This window comes from Solanum pennellii, chromosome 3 (assembly GCF_001406875.1).
Source record: "Solanum pennellii chromosome 3, SPENNV200".
Classification (NCBI taxonomy): Eukaryota; Viridiplantae; Streptophyta; class Magnoliopsida; order Solanales; family Solanaceae; genus Solanum; species Solanum pennellii.
In genome coordinates this window covers 138,464-160,918 of record NC_028639.1, presented here as the reverse complement: position 1 = coordinate 160,918, position 22,455 = coordinate 138,464, and the positions used below count along the sequence as shown (strand labels likewise).

The 22,455-nt window shown below is 32.9% G+C and overlaps 4 protein-coding genes across 5 annotated transcripts; 3 read left to right on the top strand and 1 right to left on the bottom strand.

Moving 5' to 3' along the window:
* Positions 1-234: 234 nt before the first annotated feature.
* LOC107012121 (transmembrane emp24 domain-containing protein p24beta3-like) lies at positions 235-5,609 on the top strand. The gene is made up of 4 exons (XM_015211859.2): positions 235-617; positions 4,226-4,412; positions 4,522-4,629; positions 5,180-5,609. The coding sequence occupies exons 1-4, from the start codon at positions 396-398 to the stop codon at positions 5,311-5,313; spliced, it is 651 nt and encodes a 216-aa protein (XP_015067345.1). The 5' UTR covers positions 235-395; the 3' UTR covers positions 5,314-5,609.
* A 2,095-nt stretch (positions 5,610-7,704) lies between these two features.
* On the top strand, positions 7,705-12,402 carry LOC107014438 (ATP sulfurylase 1, chloroplastic-like). The gene is made up of 5 exons (XM_015214348.1): positions 7,705-8,301; positions 10,484-10,889; positions 11,210-11,470; positions 11,560-11,646; positions 11,891-12,402. Exons 1-5 carry the CDS (start codon positions 7,790-7,792, stop codon positions 12,026-12,028), a joined length of 1,404 nt encoding a protein of 467 aa, XP_015069834.1. The 5' UTR covers positions 7,705-7,789; the 3' UTR covers positions 12,029-12,402.
* Positions 12,403-12,865: 463 nt separating this feature from the next.
* On the top strand, positions 12,866-17,109 carry LOC107014437 (ATP sulfurylase 1, chloroplastic-like). 2 transcript variants are annotated; one of them, XM_015214346.2, is made up of 6 exons: positions 12,866-13,363; positions 14,956-15,361; positions 15,676-15,936; positions 16,023-16,109; positions 16,466-16,618; positions 16,727-17,109. In XM_015214346.2, exons 1-5 carry the CDS (start codon positions 12,981-12,983, stop codon positions 16,601-16,603), a joined length of 1,275 nt encoding a protein of 424 aa, XP_015069832.1. In that variant the 5' UTR covers positions 12,866-12,980; the 3' UTR covers positions 16,604-16,618; positions 16,727-17,109. The 2 variants fall into 2 exon arrangements, with proteins under 2 accessions (XP_015069832.1, XP_015069831.1); XM_015214345.2 differs by having other exon boundaries at positions 16,466-17,109.
* Positions 17,110-18,472: 1,363 nt separating this feature from the next.
* Positions 18,473-21,338, bottom strand: LOC107013078 (calmodulin-2/4). Its single transcript, XM_015213065.2, has 4 exons — positions 21,214-21,338; positions 20,701-20,864; positions 20,243-20,323; positions 18,473-18,723 (listed from the first exon to the last, which is right to left on the bottom strand). The coding sequence occupies exons 1-4, from the start codon at positions 21,293-21,295 to the stop codon at positions 18,589-18,591; spliced, it is 462 nt and encodes a 153-aa protein (XP_015068551.2). The 5' UTR covers positions 21,296-21,338; the 3' UTR covers positions 18,473-18,588.
* Positions 21,339-22,455: the final 1,117 nt, after the last annotated feature.

Genomic DNA, 22,455 nt, shown 5'->3' with positions numbered 1-22,455 from the left:
GTTTTAAGTTGACCACATTTTTATATTTTTGCCCTTAATATTTTTATACAATTTTCAAATTACCCACATAACCCTAACATCTCTTTCTTCCATTTTTCCCTTTTCACGTTTGGCATAGCAACTTCAACACTTTTATCCAAACACATAACTGCTTATTTTAAAAATAAATTTCAACACTTTCAAAAGTACTTTTTTAAAACTACTTTTATTAAGTCTATCCGAACGGGCCAGTCGTAGCTTTTCAATATAAAAACCTTGTCACGCAGCATAAAAAAAAGTCAAAACTCCATCTCCGCACGTCATATTCACGTCTCCGTTCCAGTGACCCAATTCCCCAAAAAATATTGTGCATTACCAAAATTCCGGCGAGAACGAATTGTTAATCGTCGGACGGAATGGAAATCGGAAACGGAGTGAAGTGCTCCAAGGTATTAGCTTTGGTAGCTATTTTATTATTCAGCTTCGTCGGCGACCTATCGGCGTTATCGGTGACGGTAAACGACGTAGAGTGTGTTCAGGAATACGTGTTGTATGAAGGAGATACAATTTCGGGGAACTTCGTTGTTGTAGATCATGATATCTTCTGGAACTCGGATCATCCCGGCATTGATTTCACTGTATGACTTTTTTTTTTTGCCCTTTTCTCTGAAGTATATAAATTCCTGATCTTTGTGCTTAGTTGATTGAAATGTGAAGTTGATTTAGTTTGATTGTTGTCAGATCCTGTTTTTATAGGTTCAAAAGGGATAACAAACACAACATACCAGTGTAATCCAACAAGAGGGATTTGGAAAGGGTAGAATGTATACAGATTAAGATAGACAGGTTGTTTTCGTTAGATCTTCTGCTTAAATTAAAGCATTTCCAAGCAATTTCAGATTGAAAAGGGATAAATCCCCCCTATAAAATGATCTAATATACAAAAAGCTACTAATTATCTGACCTGAGGGTGTTGTGTAGACTGATAGTGGTCGATTAGCTTGGAGGAGAACCGTGGGGTTTTAGGTTCAAACCCAAAGAAAGAGTAGGTGATTTCTCCTATCTGGCTAAGTTTTGGGGTGGTAGAAGGTATTCGGTGGAATAGTCGAGGTAGTATCATCAAAAATAAAATAAACTATTCATGTGTGTTAATTTGTAGTATCTTCAAAGTGCTCCATGAAATTACAAAAAAATGAAGAAGTTAAAAGTGATGTTAATATGTAAAAAGGAGTTGACTTAAGAAGCTATCTGGTTTCTTTGCTTGATGTTGTCGTCTTTATGCACCTGAAGCACTGATGTTGACCATCTTCCTCAGTCCTCAGGTTCTTCCCACCCTTTAAATCTAGAGTTCACCAACTTGTTTGCAACTAATGTGCAACCTTGCATGTGCCTACCTTCCATGAAAGCATTACAAAAGAAAGCAACTTTGCGAGAATTTTATAGATGCTTCTTATTAGACTACTAGCTTTGAAGTTCTTTCTTGATAGTGGATACACTTTCCACTATAATAATGGGAAAGATGTATTACGTCTTTTTTGATATATGCCATTTTTCATGAAGAATTGGTTCTATGATATCATTTTTTGACGGAACTCTTTGACATTTTTGAAGGAATGCCATAAGAAACCTTCAAAAGCTTGGGAGTTTGCCCCTAAGACAATTCTTTTGTACTTACAAATCATTCACGTTAATTCCTCTCCAACCACTCCCTCCCCATCGCTATACCCCCCCCCCTCCTTCCTCATAATGTATTGCTAATAATATATTGCTAAAGTTTACATCCTCCCGTCTAAGACTCCAAGCAACATCCTCCCTATATAGATGTTATAGAACCCTTCGATTGCATTCCCAACAGCTCTTCTCCCTCGAACACTATAGCTCTTGCAACTCAATGTTACTAGGAAGTTTCTTCGCTTGTTAACTATAACTGGAGCAATGGAAAGACTTTGTATACAATTCCTTTCAATTAACCATATCACCCTTTAATTTTTCGTGCAACTAGTTTCTAGAACAATTGTGATTGGATCATAATTGTTTTATAAACAAAAAAACTTTTTTGTCTTATGGTTTTGCTTTGTTTCCAGCTTTATATTTGCTTTCTTCTTCTTCTGAGAAAGCAATTCTTCCTAGCTTTGCATGTACATATCTTCTTCTACATCATACATATAGCTGCAAGGTCTCTTCTATTTAGATTACTTAGAGAAGAAGAACAAAAGAAATTGAAGGTGAGTTCCCTTCCCACTGCTGGACTTCAACTTAAATTGAAGTCGAGTCGAAATTTCTTTGGTAGGCATATTGAATGAAGATCACAGATGAGAATATATTCCACAATAAGTATTCGTTTCTTCAAGGTTTTTGTTGTGTTAATTGTCAAAGTTCATTTAGAATGACTATGATTTACTCTAAGGTTAGGAAAATAACTTAATTTTTTCCTTCCTGTGATGATGTTTTAAGATGGAAATCATGAAAAGAGAGGAAAATGCTTATACATTTGAAAACATGAACATTTTTGACAGGAGTATAACCTAGCACAAGTCTTATTCTTCTATGACTTCATCTACACCTAAATACTATTCTAGATGCTCCCAGTGTAGTCTAAAAGCTAACATCAATATTACTACTCTACATTGTCTCTTACGTAATTCTGGAGGAAAACCATATGTCCGATTTTAACTTCTAAGACATTAAAAGATGATTAACGAAATGATTTTCCTTCACTAAAACCTCCTAATACTTTCTATGTGGAAATATCTTTTCTATTAGCTAAGTCGAGCTTAAAAATTGTTTTATGTTTAATGGTCTATATAAGTAATCAAAGCATATTTTACTTCTCTTTTGCACCCATTGAATAAACAATTCATGTCTCTTTTGTATCTTTAGTCTTATTCTTGCTCTTTGCCTTTTTATAAGTCTAAAATAGGCAGTTGATTGTCAACCTATGATTTGAGATGTGTGAAAGCAATGATGTTTTTGCCTTTTAGCATAATTAAAAGTTGAAAGCAGTGCTTAAGTGCTCCAAATCCATAAGACTATTGCATTGGACGTTGATCCCTTATGTTCCTTAAGAAGCATCCTTATAATGAAACATAGTGTACTAGAGCTAGCTTTGTGGATTAAGCGAGCGGGCAATAAGTTTGATTGGTTAGTACTTCTATATCTAGAAACGTCATGATTTCCATCTACAGTGGGTATGTTGTTGTCATTGCTTAGGAATGTGCTCTGCTCTGACTGACCTATGAGCATCTACCTACTTTTGCATCCCCAATTTGTCAAACAGAGCTATCTTATCTGATCCGAGAGGCCAGAGTAACTTAATTAGTTGTTTGGATTAATTAAATTCACTTAGATCCTATGTGTTTGATGATATCTGTAGGGACAACCCTCAGCTAGGATTGATCCTTTCATTTGATGTAGCATAGGATTTACCATTTGTCTCATTCAGCCTAGATGCATCATTGAAACAGATCTTTCAAGCATCCTTTGCTGAGCAGTGAGCTTATAAGCCTATTGCTGTTGGGACATCTTACAGAGTGGTACTACTCAAGTAGGGATTTCAATAGTTCCAGGTTGCTTGCTAGATTTTCTTATCCAACCTTCGCTCTTCAGCTCTGTGCCTCTTTATCGTCTTCAATGAACCTCACCTTTTTTTGGGGGGTGGGGGGTCATACCACTATTGGTGACTTCAGAAGCCATTCTCCCACTATACAACTACTTCATCCTTCTTCACAAATCTATTCTTCTCCTCTCTGCACCTCATACCTTGTACAGCCTCTTCTGCACATTCTCAAACCCACTAGCTTTTCTATGCAAAGCTTATTCCCAACCACCAATCTTCTATCATTCTTGACTGGGAAGGTTGAAGATGGAATAGATAAATATGGTTGTCCTTTGTGCTCATAAGAAGTCATGGGAATGCAACAAGTGTCAAATTAGTTTGTAGCTCATTACCATGTCTTTGCATGACTGATAAATGATATGGTTCCAATGATCAAAAAATTAGTCATGCAACTAATTTGATTTAATAATGGAACTGTCGAACTCACTGTTTATGTCTTACTATATGCATGGCCTCAATTTACTCGAAAAAATTTAGAAGTTGGAGATATGCTCAAAATGAAAATATTTTACATAAACAGAACAGAGAGTACATTCTTTTTCTTTTGATTTCGCTCTCTCCGCTGCTGCTTGTGGAAAATAAAATAAAACCCAAGATGTATTCCTTTTGCTGATTTTTTTACTCTTGCAGGTGACATCGCCTTCAGGAAATGTCGTGCACACAATGAAGGGAACAGCTGGTGATAAGTTTGAATTCAAGGCCCCAAGGAGTGGGATGTACAATTTCTGTTTTCATAATCCACATTCATCGCCAGAAACAGTCTCGTTCTACATACATATTGGACACATTTCCAATGAGCATGACCTTGCTAAAGATGGTTTGTCTTCTTTCCTATAGTACTATTCTTTTATGGCTAGGATTAAGCTTGTTATATTTCCTATCTGTCCATTCCTCTTCTTAGTTATACTCTTTACTGACCTTTGCAGAACATTTGGACCCCGTCAATGTCAAAATTGCTGAACTAAGAGAGGCATTGGAGTCAGTTACAGCAGAGCAGCATTACTTGAAAGCACGTGATTCTCGTCATCGTCGTAGTGAGTCTTCAATCTTTTCCTTGATTGAAAACTTAATTGACTTCTAATTCTAAAGATGAATATGTATAAAAGTGCTTACCTTTCAGCAATCATTCCTTACTTTATCACCTGGATTGGTAGATTAACTTTCTAATGACATATTTCTCAAAAGAGGCAGCTATTTCTTTTATGTTTGAACCAAATAATGGTTTATTCTGAAATGGTCACACCAAGCACTGACCAGGTCTGGACGTTTATGCCAAGACCATTGTTGATAAGTCATAATGTGTTCTTAAAGACACTATATCCGTTTGTTCTTATGATAGATGAGAAGTCTTCTTACAGCTTTTTGTTTGCTTTTTTTTTTTTCCGAATTAATTTATCAACTCCCTGATCAGTACTATAAGGATTGGTACTGAACATCCCATCTGTAACTGTACCGGCTCCCATAACAACAACGTAACAGAAACAATAATAAAAATTTTCTGTCCTTTCGTTGTAATAGAAATACCTGTCTTACCGAGACAGAAATAGAACTGTTCTTTTTTGACGTGCATGTTTTATGGTGCAGCTAACCAGAGCACAAGGGACCGTGTTATATTTTACACCGTCGCAGAGTATCTTCTGCTCATATTAGCAAGTGGACTACAAGCTATGTACATTCGAAGCTTATTCAGTAAGTCCATCGGTTATAATCGTATCTGATGACAAATTTTACAATGCCACATACGGTCTTTTCCGTTGTCGTCGTCCTACAGGAAGTTAATTTAGTTGTGTTAGCAGTTGGGGTTGAGAGAAAAGTATCATTCTGGCAGAACTAATTCTGAACTATTTCAAAAGATTGGCTCCATACACACAACATATCAAATGTACTAAAGCTACTTTGCAGCAGTTTGGATTAAATGTTTTTGACATTGGTTTATGTTGCATTTGAGTAATTTACAACTTACAAATTCCAGGTTTTACAGTTAAGAGTATTTACTAGTATCTCTGTTTTCAAATATTGATTGAACTTGTTTTAAATTATTTGTTCTTTTGGAAAACCATTGTCTAATTCAGTACTCCTATATATTGACTAATATATAAATTATGATTTTCTCAGTACTGTTAAATGAAATTCTCCTACTTTTTGTGAAAATTCTATATTATTAGTAGAATAACAAAGATTCTCCACCCATTTTTTTAAAAATAGAGATAAGAAAGAGAGAGAATCATAATTCTATCTTTCTTCTATCTCCTTCCATGACCCCATTTATCATGTTGAGTGCATAAAATGTATGCTTCTTATGTGAATAAAGAATGAAATATAACATAATAATTTTGTGGTACTTCATAATCCAACTAAAAAAAGATACAAATCAAGGTATAATTAGTTTGTTTCCACCTTTATGTGCAAAAGAAAGAAATAATTGAGTTGTATTTGGTACGAAGGAGTTTCTTATTTTTTTTTTAGTGTTTGTTAAAAAGTAATATTACGAACGCATTTATATACAAGTTAGCAAAACATTATGATGGTTGGATAGGGGGTTCAGAGACGATAAACTTGTGAGTTGTTTTATGGAGCTTATTTTTTTACTTTAATCAGGAAAGTTATTTTAATATTTAAATCAAATATAAAAAATTTTACATACCAATTACACCTTTATGGTTATTAATAAGAGAATGTTTGAAATAAAACATGACTAAGTAAAATTATGGTTTGGGAGTATATAATGCAAGGATCATGTTGAATTAAATTCAATGAATGGCCTTTGACTAGCTTGGTTGGCCAAATTTTATTTAAAAATACATTTGTCTTGTTTCCAATATAGTGAAGAAGAGAAGTTTGTTTTTAGGACCACGTTCGAATCTAGCCTTAAAATAGGGCAAAGTTCATTCAATTTGAAAAAAGATAAAAAATGTGTGCTTTAATTATATCACTATATATATATATTACTTTTCCCCAAAATAAATAGTACTTTTGTTTGTACAACTTTGAATTCAAAACTTTTTTTTAATAAAAGAGGGTTCCTATAAAGTAGAAAGCACTTCATGTTTTAAAAATAAATAAATTAATATGATCATATTTTAATTATTTATTTATAATGTATTGATTGGAGTGTTTTACATTTAATCAGAAATGTTGAATTCGGATTCGAATATAGAGAAAATGTTGTTGGAAGTGTCACCCTCAAGGCCTCAAATAGGCTTTGGACGCATATTTCAAATTTAAGGAACTTTAATGTGAAACTTCGAACATCGAGCGAAAATAAATAAAAAAATATTTTATTGTTTTGTTTAATTCAAACGGCTATAGATCTTTGTCTTTCGACATTGCTGACATATATCAGTGATTTGGTATAATTAGCACCAAAAAAAATCAAATATTTTATTACCTAAATTACCCAATTAATATCTCCCTTCATATTTTATTTTAATTTTATCCATATAATTAAAAAAAAATCACCAACTCATTGTCCAAAAATCCAAACGGCTATTGAACTTTGACTATCGATATTAAACAACAACAACAAGATGACCTATATGTTTTCATAAATAATGTTGGAGAAGCATGAAATATAGATAGAATAACTTTTTAATTTGTAAAGATATTAATATTGTTTATGATAAATTCACAATTTAAGGAAAACATTTTTTTAAAACACATTTGAAAGGAATATAAGAATAAGTAGTTACTAGGATGAAAATATTGAAAAAAAAAGAAAAATACATATAGTAAAATTAGTGAAGATAATCAAAATAAGAAATAACAATAATAAAATTGATGATAATAAAATATACTAGCATCTAATAAAATTAACATAAATTTAATTCGAACAAAAAATATATATTATTATTTTGATATAACAACCACCCATTCTAGAATATCTATATCTATCAACTAATCATCTATCCCAATTTAAAATCATATTTTCAACAAGTCACCTATCGTTAAACATTAATTCATTTTCGATCTACTAATAGCTCTTTTTAAATATATCATCGTTAATTTCTCGCACCTCCTTATTATATTATTAGTGGAGTGGTCCAAGGAAATCAATAATTATTTTATTTCCTAAATTCTCCCTCCAATATTTATATTTTATTGATAAAGAATCCTATAAAAATGGAAACCACTAAAATTCATTTGTAGCTCAAAGCCTAAAAATACAGAGAAGAAGAAGAGCTCTCTGCAACTCCAATGGCGGCCATAAGCTCTCTATCCCTCAAAACTCCAACAAAAATTCAATCTTTAACCAAAACCCATTACGCCATACCTCTCAATCTTCCTTTTTCATGCCGTTCCAAATCCAAAAGAACCGGGTCAATCGGGTCCCGGACCCGAATCCGTTGTGGGTTGTTGATAGAACCTGATGGAGGCAAACTTGTGGAGCTTTTTGTTGAGGAATCACAAAGAGAATTGAAGAGAGAAGATGCTTTGAAATTGCCTAAAATTAAGCTTACGAAGATTGATCTTGAATGGGTTCATGTGTTAAGTGAAGGATGGGCTAGTCCATTGAAAGGGTTTATGAGAGAAGATGAGTTCCTCCAAACTCTTCATTTTAACTCAATTCGTCTTGAAGATGGGTCTGTTGTTAACATGTCGGTTCCGATTGTGCTCGCCATTGATGATTCTCAGAAGAATCTAATTGGTGGCTCGACCAGTGTTGCCCTTGTTGATGATGAAAACAATCCCATTGCCATTCTAAGCGAGTAAGAGAAATTTCTGTGTTTTATTCTTAACTATCACTAAATTTAAGCAGGGGGGGCAAGAAAGGTGATTTTTCCCATCTATCTGAGCCTCAGTGGATAGAACTACGCGGTGCTTGTGCTGGTAGGGTCTAGTCTGTCCAAGATTTAGTGAATAGAACAACTCGCTACATTGTGAGATAGTGCATACCTATGGAATCATCCCATCGCTCCAAGTCTTAGTTGATAGAGTTATTCAGTAGCCCTGAGCTGGTGGGTGGTAGCAGGTAGTGCACTGATTAGTGGAGGTGTGAGCAGGCTAGTGAGTAGAGTTACTGTTGCTTGTGTTGGTGGGGTCAGCAGATCTCTATGGAATTAGCCTGTTTAAGCTTTAGTGGATGAAGTCACTTGGTGTGGGAGGTAGCAAGTACCCATATAATTAGCCCATATGTCTAAGTCTTTAGTGAATAAAGTTACTTGATACAAGTACCTACGGAATTAGCTTATATGTCTAAATCTTAGTGGATAGAGTTATCCGGTATCTATGATGATAGAAGGTAACAAGTATGTAAGAGACTAGCCCATATGTCTAAGTCTTAGTAGATAAAGTCATCTGTAATTGTGTTGTGTTGATGGGAGGTAGTGGAATTAGTAAAGGTGTATGGTTGTGTGCAAAGCTTAGCTCGGATATCATAGTTATATCAAAAAACAAATTTGATCCAATAAACTGTTGTTTTCATACATTGATCATTGATGTGACTATTAATTTAATGTTTTAGTTCACCATATTAAACAAAATCTGAATCTTATTTGTTTATGTTTACTTATGTGTGCTTACAGGGAATATTAAACTAAAGTGTTGACTGTATGTAGATATTTTTGCTTGAAAGTATGGTTTTTTAATGGTTTGCTTTGTAAGTGGCATGTGTTTTGTATTTGATTTTGGGACTTATTAAAAGGAAAGTTGGACTTTTTTTTATGCCAGTACTTATGGTTGTAATTTGTAAAATGGCAGTTAGGGAGACATATGTTGGGTTGTAAATCTTCCTTTAGGATTTGGGGCAAAGTTTAAATCTTTATGTCATAGTGGTACTCAAGAAAACAAACAATTGTTTCCAGTAAGCAGTAACTTATTCAAGGTATTTCTATTATTCTGGAACATTGCGTTAACTGGAAAAGAAATCCAAGGTATCCCTTTGTTTTCAGAAAGATGTTGATGTTAAATGTGAAGATTTACAAACATTTCCTTTTTTTGGGTCTCCATAGGTAGTATTTTGTCGGTTTCCTTGCTATTCTCTTGTTGATATATTTCTTCTGTTTTTTTTTGTCACCAATAAATTTTCAAAGGGAAGGTCTACCCTGGAAAATTCTTACATAGGATATCACAGTAGTCTACCATGTGAAATTGACTTATTTGAACAAGCATCCTAGTCTAAAGTTAAACTAAACGTGATTTAGTGCTTCCCATACCATAATATAAAGCATAACAAGCAGGACAGGGGAAAACTTGTTCTTACTATTTTGTCAGTTACAATTATGATTTTTTTTAAAGATGCATAGAAAGTTCATTCTCGAAAAATCTCAAAAAGAATCAGCATCATATTATGTTTTTTCCGGGGACAATTGGCTCGCCAACCTTCGAGATTGCTCATAAGAAGGCAGAAGTGTGATTATTTTCCATTTGTTTAGGGATGGCAATTCATCATGTGCTTTGACTTTGCACGTCCAAATACGTTTTTGGTTGTTTCCGATTGCTTTTATAAAGATTGACATGTTCCCAATTGCTTAAAATCAACTTTGGTAGTAAGCTGGAAGACGCCTATATTTCCTCTTCATCTGTTCAGAATTCTTTTGCAATATCGTAAGTATGTGAGAGCCTCAAACAACTTGATACACTGATGGAATCTCTGTATGGAATATACTTCTTGAATCCAATATCAGTAATCTTCTTTATTGATGTAGTGACTGAAATTGCTCAAAAGGGGTTAACTATTTGTGATCTACTCAACGAATGCCTTATACATATTCGAATGTGTCAGAGATATTGATCAGAATGATATTCTGCATTGGTTGTTTAGCAACTGATTCACCGCTTCTTTGTACTTTTACTAAATTTTGTCATGTTTATTACTGCTTGTCAGCAACATCATATGACTGCTGTCTTTCTTAACTCTGATGTCTTTCCCTATCAATTTGGTGATTGTAGTATCGAGATCTACAAGCATAACAAGGAAGAACGGATAGCAAGAACTTGGGGCACCACTGCCCCAGGTCTTCCTTATGTGGATGAAGCTATAACTCATTCTGGAGACTGGCTAATTGGTGGCGATTTGAAAGTTATAGATCCAGTCAAGTACAATGATGGCCTTGACAGGTTCCGGCTTTCACCTGCTGAACTTCGTGATGAATTTACAAGGCGTAATGCAGATGCTGTTTTTGCCTTCCAACTGAGAAATCCGGTGCATAATGGCCATGCACTATTGATGACTGACACACGTCGGCGACTTCTCGAGATGGGATACAAGAATCCTGTCCTTTTGCTTCATCCTCTCGGAGGTTACACAAAAGCAGATGATGTTCCACTTCATTGGAGAATGAAGCAACATGAGAAGGTTTGTGCTTTTGTTGACCCGCCTTTATTTCTTCTTTTTTTTGGCAGTAAATAAAGCAAATGAAACGCTACGGTACTCGAGTTTTTCCTCCCCTTCACCAGGCCAAGTTTTCACAGTCCTTTTTGCTCAAAGTTCCTTCTAACGTCCATTTTCTTCTTAATGTATCTATTCGTGTGTTAATTGACTGCCTAAAGAAAGTAAAAAAGTTCTCAGTTTCATTTGATCCCTTTACACTGAAAAATTTGACTCACCTTCTCAATCTGAGTTATGTACTTGGCATAGTGTTGCTAACTCCTATATATGACGGGATCTCTTCTCAGGTACTTGAAGATGGGGTGCTTGATCCAGAGACAACTGTGGTTTCTATATTCCCATCCCCCATGCACTATGCTGGTCCAACCGAGGTGCAATGGCATGCAAAGGCTCGCATCAATGCAGGTGCTAACTTTTATATTGTGGGACGAGACCCAGCTGGAATGAGTCATCCTCTGGAGAAGAGAGATCTGTATGATGCAGATCATGGCAAGAAAGTCCTCAGTATGGCTCCGGGACTAGAACGGCTGAATATCTTACCTTTCAGGGTATGGCAACAAATTAGCCGTGGTTAAAGTGCAACACGTCTTTGCTTTTTATTTTCAAACTCTAATGTGAATACTGAATTTTCTTGTAGGTGGCTGCATATGACAAGACTAAGAATGCAATGGCTTTCTTTGACCCCTCTAGACCTCAAGATTTTATCTTCATTTCAGGCACCAAGGTTTCCATCTCTCCATTGGCTTTCAGTGTTATACCTTATGTTGCTCATATCCAACACTGGTGCGGCAGTCCTGTTGGAGAATCTGAGCAACATAAGGTTTACCCCATCACACCCCCAATCCAACTCCACTCCCAACCCTCGGGAAGGACCAACTTCATTACATTATACGATGCTAGATTGATTATTCTGCTGCTGTCCTGGCAATCAATATCTCACAATTAATGTTTCCTCCTTTTTTTTTCAGATGCGAACACTTGCAAAGAACAAGGAGAGCCCTCCGGATGGATTTATGTGCCCAGGTGGTTGGAAGGTTTTGGTGGAATACTATGATAGTTTGGCTGCAGCTGAAAATGGCAGAGTTGCTGAACCTGTAGCTTCTTGAATGTATCATCTTTGAGAAAGTGAACTACAACATATTTGGGGTAGAAAAATCAACTTTTTTCTCCCCAGTTTGTGGTTTCTGAAGATTATTTTTGACATTAAGACAAATAATAATAGTGAAGCATGGTATAGGTTGAGGAAAAAGTTTCTCCATCTTGTAAATTATAGTGCTAAATTTATCCACACATTTGTGATGCACCTATATAATAGGGTACTTACATTAAGTTCAGGATGGATGGACTATGTAGTATAGAGGTTGGAGGCTACACTATATGTATTTCATTCTTTTGAATAGATGAAAGCGTAAGTTAGACACCATTTGTTTTCATTCGCCGCCTTGGCTTTCGTTATCATATTATCTGTTGTTGTTGCTAATGTTCTCTTCTTTTTAGTATGGTTTCTTCACTACTGTATTTGCCTTACATACTTGTTTATTATATGTTTTACTCGAGTTGAGTTTTTATCAAAAATAATTTTTTCTGCAATCTCAAGATAAAGGCGAGATTGCGTACTCGAAATTACAGTAGGTATTATTGTTTGAAGGTCTCATTTAGAATCATCAAATTTTAGTCTATTTAGTGTACTAAAATGGTTCTTTGAATTTGGTTAGCTAATTATTTGATTTCTTTGAAAATACTAATTATAAGGAAATAAGATAAATAAATTAAAGTGAAAGTGCACGGATAAAATAATTTTTTAGATACATACGAAACTTTTGATTTTGCTCATCTTCTTTAAAATTTTGATCCCCTTATTAAAAATTTGATTCCGCCGCTAGTAGTGATGTAATTAGTAATTAACACTAAACTATGTTTTTATTTTTGTTCGCCATAAGGTCTCTTTCATTCGAAACTTTGAAACAAAAATTCAATCTTTACCCAAAATCCATTTCTTCTTACCTCTCAATCTTCCTTTCTCGTACGGTTGCAGACCCAATAAGAACCGGGTCAATCATGTCGCAGACCCGAAGCCATTCCGGGTTGTTGATCGAACCCGACGGTGGCAAGCTTGTTGAGCTCTTCGTTGATGAATCACAAAGAGATTTGAAGAGAAAAGAAGCTTTGAATTTGCCCAAAATAAAGCTTACGAAGATTGATGTTGAATGGGTTCATGTGTTAAGTGAAGGATGGGCTAGCCCATTGAAAGGGTTCATGAGAGAATCTGAGTTTCTTCAAACTCTTCATTTTAATTCGATTCGTCTTGAAGATGGATCAGTTGTTAACATGTCGGTTCCGATTGTGCTCGCCATTGATGATTCTCAGAAGAATCAAATTGATGGGTCCAGTAGTGTTGCCCTTGTTGTTGATGGAAATAATCCCATTGCCATTTTAACCGAGTAAGGAAAATTAATTTCTTTCTTCTTCAAATCATCTTTTTGATTTTGAATTAATGTTAAAAAAAACACATCTTTAGCGAGTTTCATAGCTCAATAATCCATTGTTCTATTTAAGTATTTAAACTATCACCTTTTCGCGTGTTTCATATCACTCCCTTAAGTTTAGCCTATGGAGGCCTGTTTCTGATTGGGAGCAAATATTTGCCGTTACAGTATTGGTGTGTTATAATACAAAGGAAGCGATAGTTTATCACGAGCTTTATACTTCAATTATCACTCCCTTTGTATTAAAATACAACTAGATGCTGAGTTTGACCTACAAGCTTAGTATGGAGGTGTGTTTTAGTACGAAGGAAGTGATAGTTTAGGTAGGTAAAGAGAAATATGGATAGTTGAGGTATGATACGTGTATAATGAGTGAAAATGGGAGTTATTCCTAAAGGAAAGTGGGAGTTTTGATGCCTAGTGCTTACGGTTGTAAATGGGAATTAGAGTGACATTGGATTGTTAATCATCCTTTAGGATTCAAATAAAAGTTCAAATCTTTATGGAAGAATGGTACTCAAGGAAAAAAACAATTTTTTTATGAAGTAGGAAAAGAGCAACTGTTTATAGTAAGCAGTACTGTTTCTGAGGTAGTTCTGTTATCTTAGAATGTTCCTTTTTACTGTAAAAGAAATCCGAAGTTATTCATAACCATGTTGATGTTAAATATTATGATTTTTATAATTTTTCTAATTTTCAGTCACAATGATAAGTATAGCCATTAAGAATATGTTAGTTTGTATGCGTCCTTACTCTTCCGCTGTTTGATGTATTTCTTTACTTTTTTTAATTTTCACAAATAAATTCCTATACAGGTTTACCCTGGAAAATTGTTCTACATGATATGACAGTAGTTTACCATGTGAAATTGACTTATTTAAACAAGCATCCCTGTCTAAAGAGTAAAAATAAATTAAAAGAATATTCATTCTCAAGATTTCTCAAGATTTCTCCAAAAGAATATTCATTCTCAAGATTTCTCCAAAAGAATCAGTGTCTTATTAGATTTCATACTCCTTATGTTAAGAAGATGTTATAACTGACTGGCTCGCCGCTCACTAAACGATCAAGTTGAAGTTCTGGAGTTGCTCATAAGAAGGCAGAAGGTTGATTAGTTTCTACTGGTTTAGGGATGCAAAGTCATCACGCGCTTCATCTTTGTCAATCAAATTAAGGTTTCTGTTGGTTTCCATTTGCTTTTAGTAAGATTGACATGTTGGTCATTCCTTCTATAGCAGATCTTCCTCTACTAAACAAGTACGAGCTTACAGTCAACATTAGCAGTAAGCTGGAAGACACTGATTTTTCCTCTTCATCTGTTCAGATTTCTTTTGCAAATCACAAGTATAAGTGAGGCTCAAACATTCTGACCATTTCTAATTGGCTAAAAAGCGGGTCATAGCCCAACCCGACCATTTCTCACGAAGTTTTAATCTCTTTGTTGTTCTTTTATAATTTTTAAGCATCTAACTAGACTATCTTTTCTTTATTATGACTATTTATACTTTCTGATCTAGTTTCTTTCCCTGTTAATTTGGTAAATGTAGTATCGAGATCTACAAGCATAACAAAGAAGAACGGATAGCAAGAACTTGGGGCACCACTGCCCCAGGTCTTCCTTACGTGGATGAAGCTATAACTCATTCTGGAAACTGGCTTATTGGTGGTGATTTGGAAGTTATAGAACCAGTCAAGTACCATGATGGTCTTGACAGCTTCCGGCTTTCACCTTCTGAACTTCGGGATGAATTTACAAGGCGTAATGCAGATGCAGTTTTTGCTTTTCAACTGAGAAATCCTGTGCATAATGGCCATGCATTATTAATGACTGACACACGTCGGCGACTTCTCAAGATGGGATATAAGAATCCCATCCTTTTGCTTCATCCTCTTGGAGGTTACACAAAGGAAGACGATGTTCCACTTTATTGGAGAATGAAGCAACATGAGAAGGTTTGTGCATTTGGTTACCTGACATTTTCTATTTTTGGCAATAAAATAAAGCACTTGTATACTTCACTACTTGATCATGTTCCTCATTTAACAGCCAAGCTTCTGCAATCCTTTTTGCTCAAAGTCCTTGTTGATATCTATGTACTTGTAAGCGTTTTTTTTAAATCCTGCTCAAAGATGTAGAAAAGGTCTCAGTTTCTTTTATTCATTTTGTGGCTGAAATCCCACATAAAATTTGATTTGCCTTATTAATTTGGCCATGTATCAGCATGGTATTGCATTCTCACTCCTATACACGACTGGATTCTTGTCAGGTTCTTGAAGCTGGGGTGCTTGATCCCGAGACAACTGTGTTATCTATATTCCCATCTCCCATGCACTATGCTGGTCCAACCGAGGTGCAATGGCATGCAAAGGCTCGTATCAATGCAGGTGCCAACTTTTATATCGTGGGACGAGATCCAGCTGGAATGAGTCATCCACTGGAGAAGAGAGATCTGTATGATGCAGATCATGGCAAGAAGGTCCTCAGTATGGCTCCGGGACTAGAACGGCTGAATATATTGCCTTTCAAGGTATGGCAACAAATTAACCATGGTTAAAGTGCAATATGTCTTCCCTTTTTTACTTCCAAACTCTAACAATACTAAATTTCATGTAGGTGGCTGCATATGACAAGACTAAGAATGGAATGGCTCTCTTTGATCCATCTAGGCTTCAAGATTTTATCTTCATTTCAGGCACCAAGGTTTCTATCTCTTTATTGGCTTTCAGTGTTTTACAACTATGTTGTTCACGGTAGGTGAGTTGTCATGTCCTCCAAAAGTGGTGTATTTTTGGAGGATCTGACAAAGATGTGACATTATCTTTTGAGAAACCAAGCGATGTTAGGTCTCTTTAAAAGTGTTGGTGGGTACGTGTCGGATCCTCCAAAAGTAGTGCAATTTTGGAGGATCATACTCAGGTGCGGCAGTATTTTTGTAGAATCTGAGCAACATAGGTTTTACCCCCATCTCACCCTCAGAAAGGGCCACTTCGTTACATTCTAGGATGCTAGATCAATTATTGGGGTGCTGTCCTTTTTATGCCTTCTTTTTCTTTCAGATGCGAACTCTTGCAAAGACCAAGGAGAGCCCTCCAGACGGATTTATGTGCCCCGGTGGTTGGAAGGTTTTGGTGGAATACTATGATAGTTTGGATCAAGCTGAAAATGGCGGAGTTTCCGAACCTGTTCCTGCATGAATGCATCATCATTGAGTAAGTGAATTACAGCATGTTTGGGTAGAAAAATCAACAATTTTCTCCCCAGCATGTGTCTGAAGATCTATTTGATACTAATAATAATAATACTGAGACATGGTATAGGTTGAGGAAAAAGTTTCCCATCTTGTAAATTATGGGGCTAAACATAGCCCAGTACACTAAGCTTCTGCTATATGTGGAGTCCAAAGAAGGGTTCAACCACAACGGTCTATTCAACACAGCCTTACATATCTGGTTCCACAGCTCGGACTCGATGACAATGGTGCTACTGCTACACACAACATTTCTAAAGTTATGCACACATCTATATTATAAGTACTTGATTTCATTAAAATGAGTTCCCATGGTTTCTGGATTGGACTATATAGGCCACAAGTTGGAGAGTACATTATATTTATTTCATTCTTTTGAATAGATGTAAGCGTAACTTACATATCATTTGTTTTCACTTAATGAAGGTTTCATTCAGATTTCAGTGTATTTAATTCATTTTGATCTCGAACAGCTGGATTTCTATATTGCAACCTATGATTTCCACGTGTCTAGCCCATGACTTCTCCACGAAGCACAATTGACCGAGTGATCTAAAAGATAAAGGTTGATAGTCCAACGGTCTCATGAATCTATTTGGGTCGCGATCTCACCCAACTAAGTTTCATCTTTACCCTTACAAGAACCCTTCACTATGTTGAAGGGATTCGATTAAATTCTCCTTTGTTAGAAAATTATATTTATTTAAATTAAATTATAACTAAATAAGATGGGTGAAAACAATTATAAATTGTTTGACTCATGTGAAGGAGAATGTAACACTAAAAGGACATAAATCATTTATTTGTTCAATTATTTTTTTAAGGAGTGGGAATGAAGGTATTTTGTAGTCAAAAGTCATAATACACAAACAAGTCATAGGAAGTAAAAAGACTTGACTCAATACAAAATTAATTTATTTTCTTGAGAGTAAAAACATGCTTGTCAACAAATTTATGAACGTGCCTTTGAATTTATTTTTCTTATATTATACAACAAAAATAACATATTTGTAATCCCATTACTCCTAAGATAAAAAGACTATTTCTGATAGAATCTAGACTCACGTAAAAATATTAAAGAAGATTTTAACAAAATACATATAATAATGAAAAAGTCATCTTAACAATAGTAACAACAAATCATAGATAATCGAAGCAGTGATAATTCATATAATTGACTAAGTAATGACAATCAAATTCTCTTTTGGAGTCATCAAACCTAGACGTGACAACTATTATTCTCCTCTTTTTTATTATTATTACGTTCATGACTAATTACATTGTTATTATATTTTGGTGTGTCATTAGGAATAAACTAATATATTAGTTAACGTGCCTTATCGAAATTAGTTAACGACTAATTGATAGTTTATATGGGTTAAAAATAGGCTACAACCTACTCAAAGAAGAAAAAAAATCAATAACTTAATTAACATATAATTCAAAAAGTCATCAAGAAATATCATATTTAAAAGAAAATGTGGATTTGCTAATCGTACGTCCTTTCTTGCTTTTATTTTATATCATAATCATTATGATATTTTCATCATAAAATACATTAATAAGTACTCTATAATGATAGTAGCATATTTAATTATTTGTTTTTCCCCCACCCCCACCCCCAAAACACACACACATTCATTAATAAGTCTTTGATAGAAAGTTATTTACTCGTAAAATAAAAATTTTATTGTTTCACAAATATTTAAATAAGTTAAATCTCGAAATGGATTAATATATAGAACATCAATAAAACAAAAACAAATATTACATATAAACTAAGAGGTTCTTTTGATTACAATTTTGAGAGTTTAAATAGTCAAATAATCCTACAATTAATTCCTTGGCTATATAAAATTGATATTGTTTCAACAAATAATAAAAACTTCTTAATAAATTGAATAAATATAAATAAATATTTTTAATCATATATTAAAGTTTGATCATCATTTTAAAAAATTCATCAAAGTTGACTTGACCATCTCCATCCAAATCTGCTTCTCTAATCATCTGTTGAGCTTCTTCTTCTGTTAATTTTTCCCCTAAGTTAATCATCACGTGCCTTAACTGCAATACAATCGAAAAATATTATAACAAAGTTTGAATTATATACATTAATATTTTTTTTAAAAAAAAAATGCACTAATAGTGCATTATCAATATCTTACTTATAAATGAAATGATAATATAAATAATATCTCTATATCACTAATATGTGGAATATTACTTTTGATATAATCATATGTGGTTCAGTATCGTTGATTTGATTAATTCAGATTAAATCATGCATGTAACGTTCACTAAAGAGGAAGTCCTCTATATAATGAGTTTCTCCATTTTCAAGGTCGGAATTTTCTCAATTGTATCTTTTAGAAATGACTGATTAATAAATAATCTCTTTTTTATTTCTTTCACGACTTATAATATATTTTAGATCATATATAGTATAAAGAAACCCCTTTTTGAACAAGTTGAATACATTGCGAGAAAATATAAAAATTATTGTGATCTAAGATTTTATGAGTTATAAAAAACATTAGACGATAATTTAATATTTATCTATAAAATTAAGTAAACATTGAATTCAATTTAACGTTGTCTGGAATGGTAATTCTGCAAGAACTATATATGTAAGACTTCTAAAACTAGAGATAATTAAAATTTAAATGATATCTAAAAAGGAACATTTGTATAAATCAGTTAATAAAATTCAAGATTTTTTTAAATTAAAAATAGAGAGATTTTATCTGTTTCATAATATTCTTTAATGATATAATAAATAAAAAGTCAAAAGGAGCAAGTGCATTGTTCAGTGTGAACTGTGGAAAAATTCATTGCATTGACAGATTGGTTTCAAAGTTAATAATAATAATAATAACCTAATAATTATCTAGGATTTGAAACAACTGTAAAAATAAGTATATTTAAATAATAATGACAGAAAATTTTAACATGTGTACCCCCTCACCTTTCCCTTAACTAGTTTAATAATTATATTCATTCATAATCAAATTAAAATATTTTTTCCAAATCCTTTGAAACATTGAAAATATTTATGGACTTAGACGTAAATTATTAGCTATTTCTTGAATTATAAAGATATATAAAAAATACATTTTTACTTAACTAATTAAATTAAAATATAATCTCAATTTGTACACATGACATAATAACTGATCTCAAATCCTTGTACGAGCATGAAACTCTTAATAAAAAGTATTGTAAATGATCCTAAACTTGACGAGAATTTTAAAATGTATTTCGTTCATGTTGTATTTAATTTTAATTTCATTAGACAAGTAAAAAGATGTATTGTTTTTTAAACTAATAATTCGATCCAAATTTAAAATGATTTAAATCATATTTTCTTAAAATTAAAAATACCTTGATCTTTTTGACTGGTCTTCAAAGGAACAACATGAGTACATGCCGTACATGATTGACTTCACTCACAAAATAATATTAATGATTATATAAAAAAAAATATCTTCTAGTAATTCCTTTTTAGAAAAACAAAGATATTTTTTCAAATATAAAATAAGTAACAATAATTATTAAAAGTATAAAACTCCTAAAATCAACTTACATCGGTAGCAGAAATAAATCCATTTTGATCTTTATCAAACACCTTAAACACTTCTTTAAGTTCTTCCTCTAAATCCGTCTCCTGAAAATTAAAATAAAAACGAAGCCAGAAATTTCAATAAGAAAATTTAAAAACATATAATAATAACATATTTAGAATTTAAATTCGTGACTTAAAATCAAAATTTTTGAACCTCTCTTACCACGATAAAAATCTATTGTTATTTTATTTATACTGACGATGAATTCCTTTTTTGTGCCACTAGAGGGAATAGAAATATAGATGGAGATATCGTAAAATTTACTCGTATAGAGTGTTTGCACCAAGCTAACCAACATATTTGACATATCTATTTATACACTTATTAATTCACTTGGTTATTAGCAGAGAGTCGATATAACTGATTAAATATGAACACCCGACACGATTAAATAAGAGCTAGGAATATGAGTTTTTACCTTCATTTTCTTGGTGATGAGATTCAAGAATTCAATAAATTCCATGGTTCCATTATCATGATGATCAGCATCAACTTCACTAATCATATGGCATAGTTCTTCTTCTGTTGGATTTTCATCCAATGACCTTATTACTGTTGCTAATTCTTCAATTGTAATGCAGCCTAAAATAAAATTATAATATTTGAGATATTATATAAAATAAAATAGGAATTATTTGGCCCCAAAAAAAAATTGATACTTATATGATATGAATTTATCCTTAATCAGAAATTTCGTTTATTGAAGCGAGCACTTCCCTTTTAATTGACTTTACGCGACTTAAGTTATTAGTCATTCTAGATTTCAATGTTCATATCAAACATCATATGATAAATTAGAAGGATAAACGAATTACTAGCTAGTACTCATTATTATCATCTATGTTAAGGTTTCAATGCTGATATCGAACTTCGAGTGAACAACTTCATAAAAATGTAAAGAAAATATTATTAATAATATACTAATAATTACCATGTACATCTTTGTCAAATAAATTGATGGCTTCTTTGAATTGAAGTAGTTGATTTTCTTCCTTCACTATTTTATCAGCCATGGTGTTTTCTTTTTGGATCTTTGTTTAGTTAGAGAGAGAGAGAGAGGAGAGAGAGTTAAGTATATAATGTTGGATTGACGTTTATTTATATTTAAATAGAAGAATTTTGTTGTGACAAGAGGGCTCTAGTAAAAGGAAAAATTACGATACCTTTTAATAAATAATTACTAATTTTAGTGATAACTTTTATTTATTACCATTTTATAGCAACATTATATTAAATCTGTAATATGTATTAAAAATAAATTATGTATATAATAAATATGTATCAAACTGTCTTTAAAAATATATTATGTTTGTTTCGTAAGAAATTGACACATTATATTATAAATGTATTAAAATGTATTATCCATCTATAAAATTTATATCATATGTGAATAATAAATTGTTCTTTATAATACGTATAAAAACTGTATTATAAATATATTAAAAGTGTTCAAGTGAAATTTATTAATGGTAAATATTTTATATTTATGTAAGTTTCCGTAAATATATTCGATTTCATTAAAATATTAAAAAATAGATTTTTAAAAAGAAAAAAAATGGAGTGAATAAGGGGTTTAACAAGAGAAAACTTCTTCGGCACCTATTAAAAGAATTATTTTTAAAAAAAATTGGCTTCATATATAGTCAATCTCTTAAATTTGTTCATATTTTGTTTAGACACTCGAACTAAATTATATTCAAATTGAACAATTCAATTCTTAATAAAGTATTCAATTTAGATACTTTTTGTTTGAATTTTAAACTTTTTTCATGTGTTCTCATTCATTCGACAGGTAGTTAAGTTAACAATATAAAATATGTTATATCATTTAAGTATACGTATACACCTCAATAAGTTATGAGACATCAAGTGTTTTGTATTTCATATTGATTGATGCGCGTAATTAAAAAAAGATGATATATTCTATGTGATTAACTTAACTATGTATGTAATAGACGGATGACAAAGCACATATAAATATCACAACTCGTAAACCACAGATTAGATATAATCACACAAAATAAGTTTTATACAATAATCTCGATAAAAAGGCATTAGAATGAGAAATCAATATCTACCCTTTTATATGAGATATATTACCTATTACACCATCTCAGTCATCTTTGCGAATCGCAACAAATAAAATTCTTTTAAAAAGAAATTTCCAAATGAA

What these genes read in the sequence shown, in the direction of transcription:
- LOC107014438 (XM_015214348.1), top strand. Translation starts at nt 7,790, where the DNA reads ATGGCGGCCATAAGCTCTCTATCCCTCAAAACTCCAACAAAAATTCAA. An exon ending in TGAATATCTTACCTTTCAGG is followed by an intron (nt 11,471 to 11,559) that starts GTATGGCAACAA and finishes ATTTTCTTGTAG; the next exon opens with GTGGCTGCATATGACAAGAC. An exon ending in TCTTCATTTCAGGCACCAAG is followed by an intron (nt 11,647 to 11,890) that starts GTTTCCATCTCT and finishes TTTTTTTTTCAG; the next exon opens with ATGCGAACACTTGCAAAGAA.
- LOC107012121 (XM_015211859.2), top strand. Translation starts at nt 396, where the DNA reads ATGGAAATCGGAAACGGAGTGAAGTGCTCCAAGGTATTAGCTTTGGTA. An exon ending in ATCCCGGCATTGATTTCACT is followed by an intron (nt 618 to 4,225) that starts GTATGACTTTTT and finishes TTACTCTTGCAG; the next exon opens with GTGACATCGCCTTCAGGAAA. An exon ending in TGATTCTCGTCATCGTCGTA is followed by an intron (nt 4,630 to 5,179) that starts GTGAGTCTTCAA and finishes TTTATGGTGCAG; the next exon opens with CTAACCAGAGCACAAGGGAC.
- LOC107014437 (XM_015214346.2), top strand. Translation starts at nt 12,981, where the DNA reads ATGTCGCAGACCCGAAGCCATTCCGGGTTGTTGATCGAACCCGACGGT. An exon ending in CCCATTGCCATTTTAACCGA is followed by an intron (nt 13,364 to 14,955) that starts GTAAGGAAAATT and finishes TGGTAAATGTAG; the next exon opens with TATCGAGATCTACAAGCATA. An exon ending in GAATGAAGCAACATGAGAAG is followed by an intron (nt 15,362 to 15,675) that starts GTTTGTGCATTT and finishes GATTCTTGTCAG; the next exon opens with GTTCTTGAAGCTGGGGTGCT.
- LOC107013078 (XM_015213065.2), bottom strand. Translation starts at nt 21,295, where the DNA reads ATGGCTGATAAAATAGTGAAGGAAGAAAATCAACTACTTCAATTCAAA. An exon ending in ATTTGACAAAGATGTACATG is followed by an intron (nt 20,865 to 21,213) that starts GTAATTATTAGT and finishes ATTTTATTTTAG; the next exon opens with GCTGCATTACAATTGAAGAA. An exon ending in GATTTATTTCTGCTACCGAT is followed by an intron (nt 18,724 to 20,242) that starts GTAAGTTGATTT and finishes ATTGTATTGCAG; the next exon opens with TTAAGGCACGTGATGATTAA.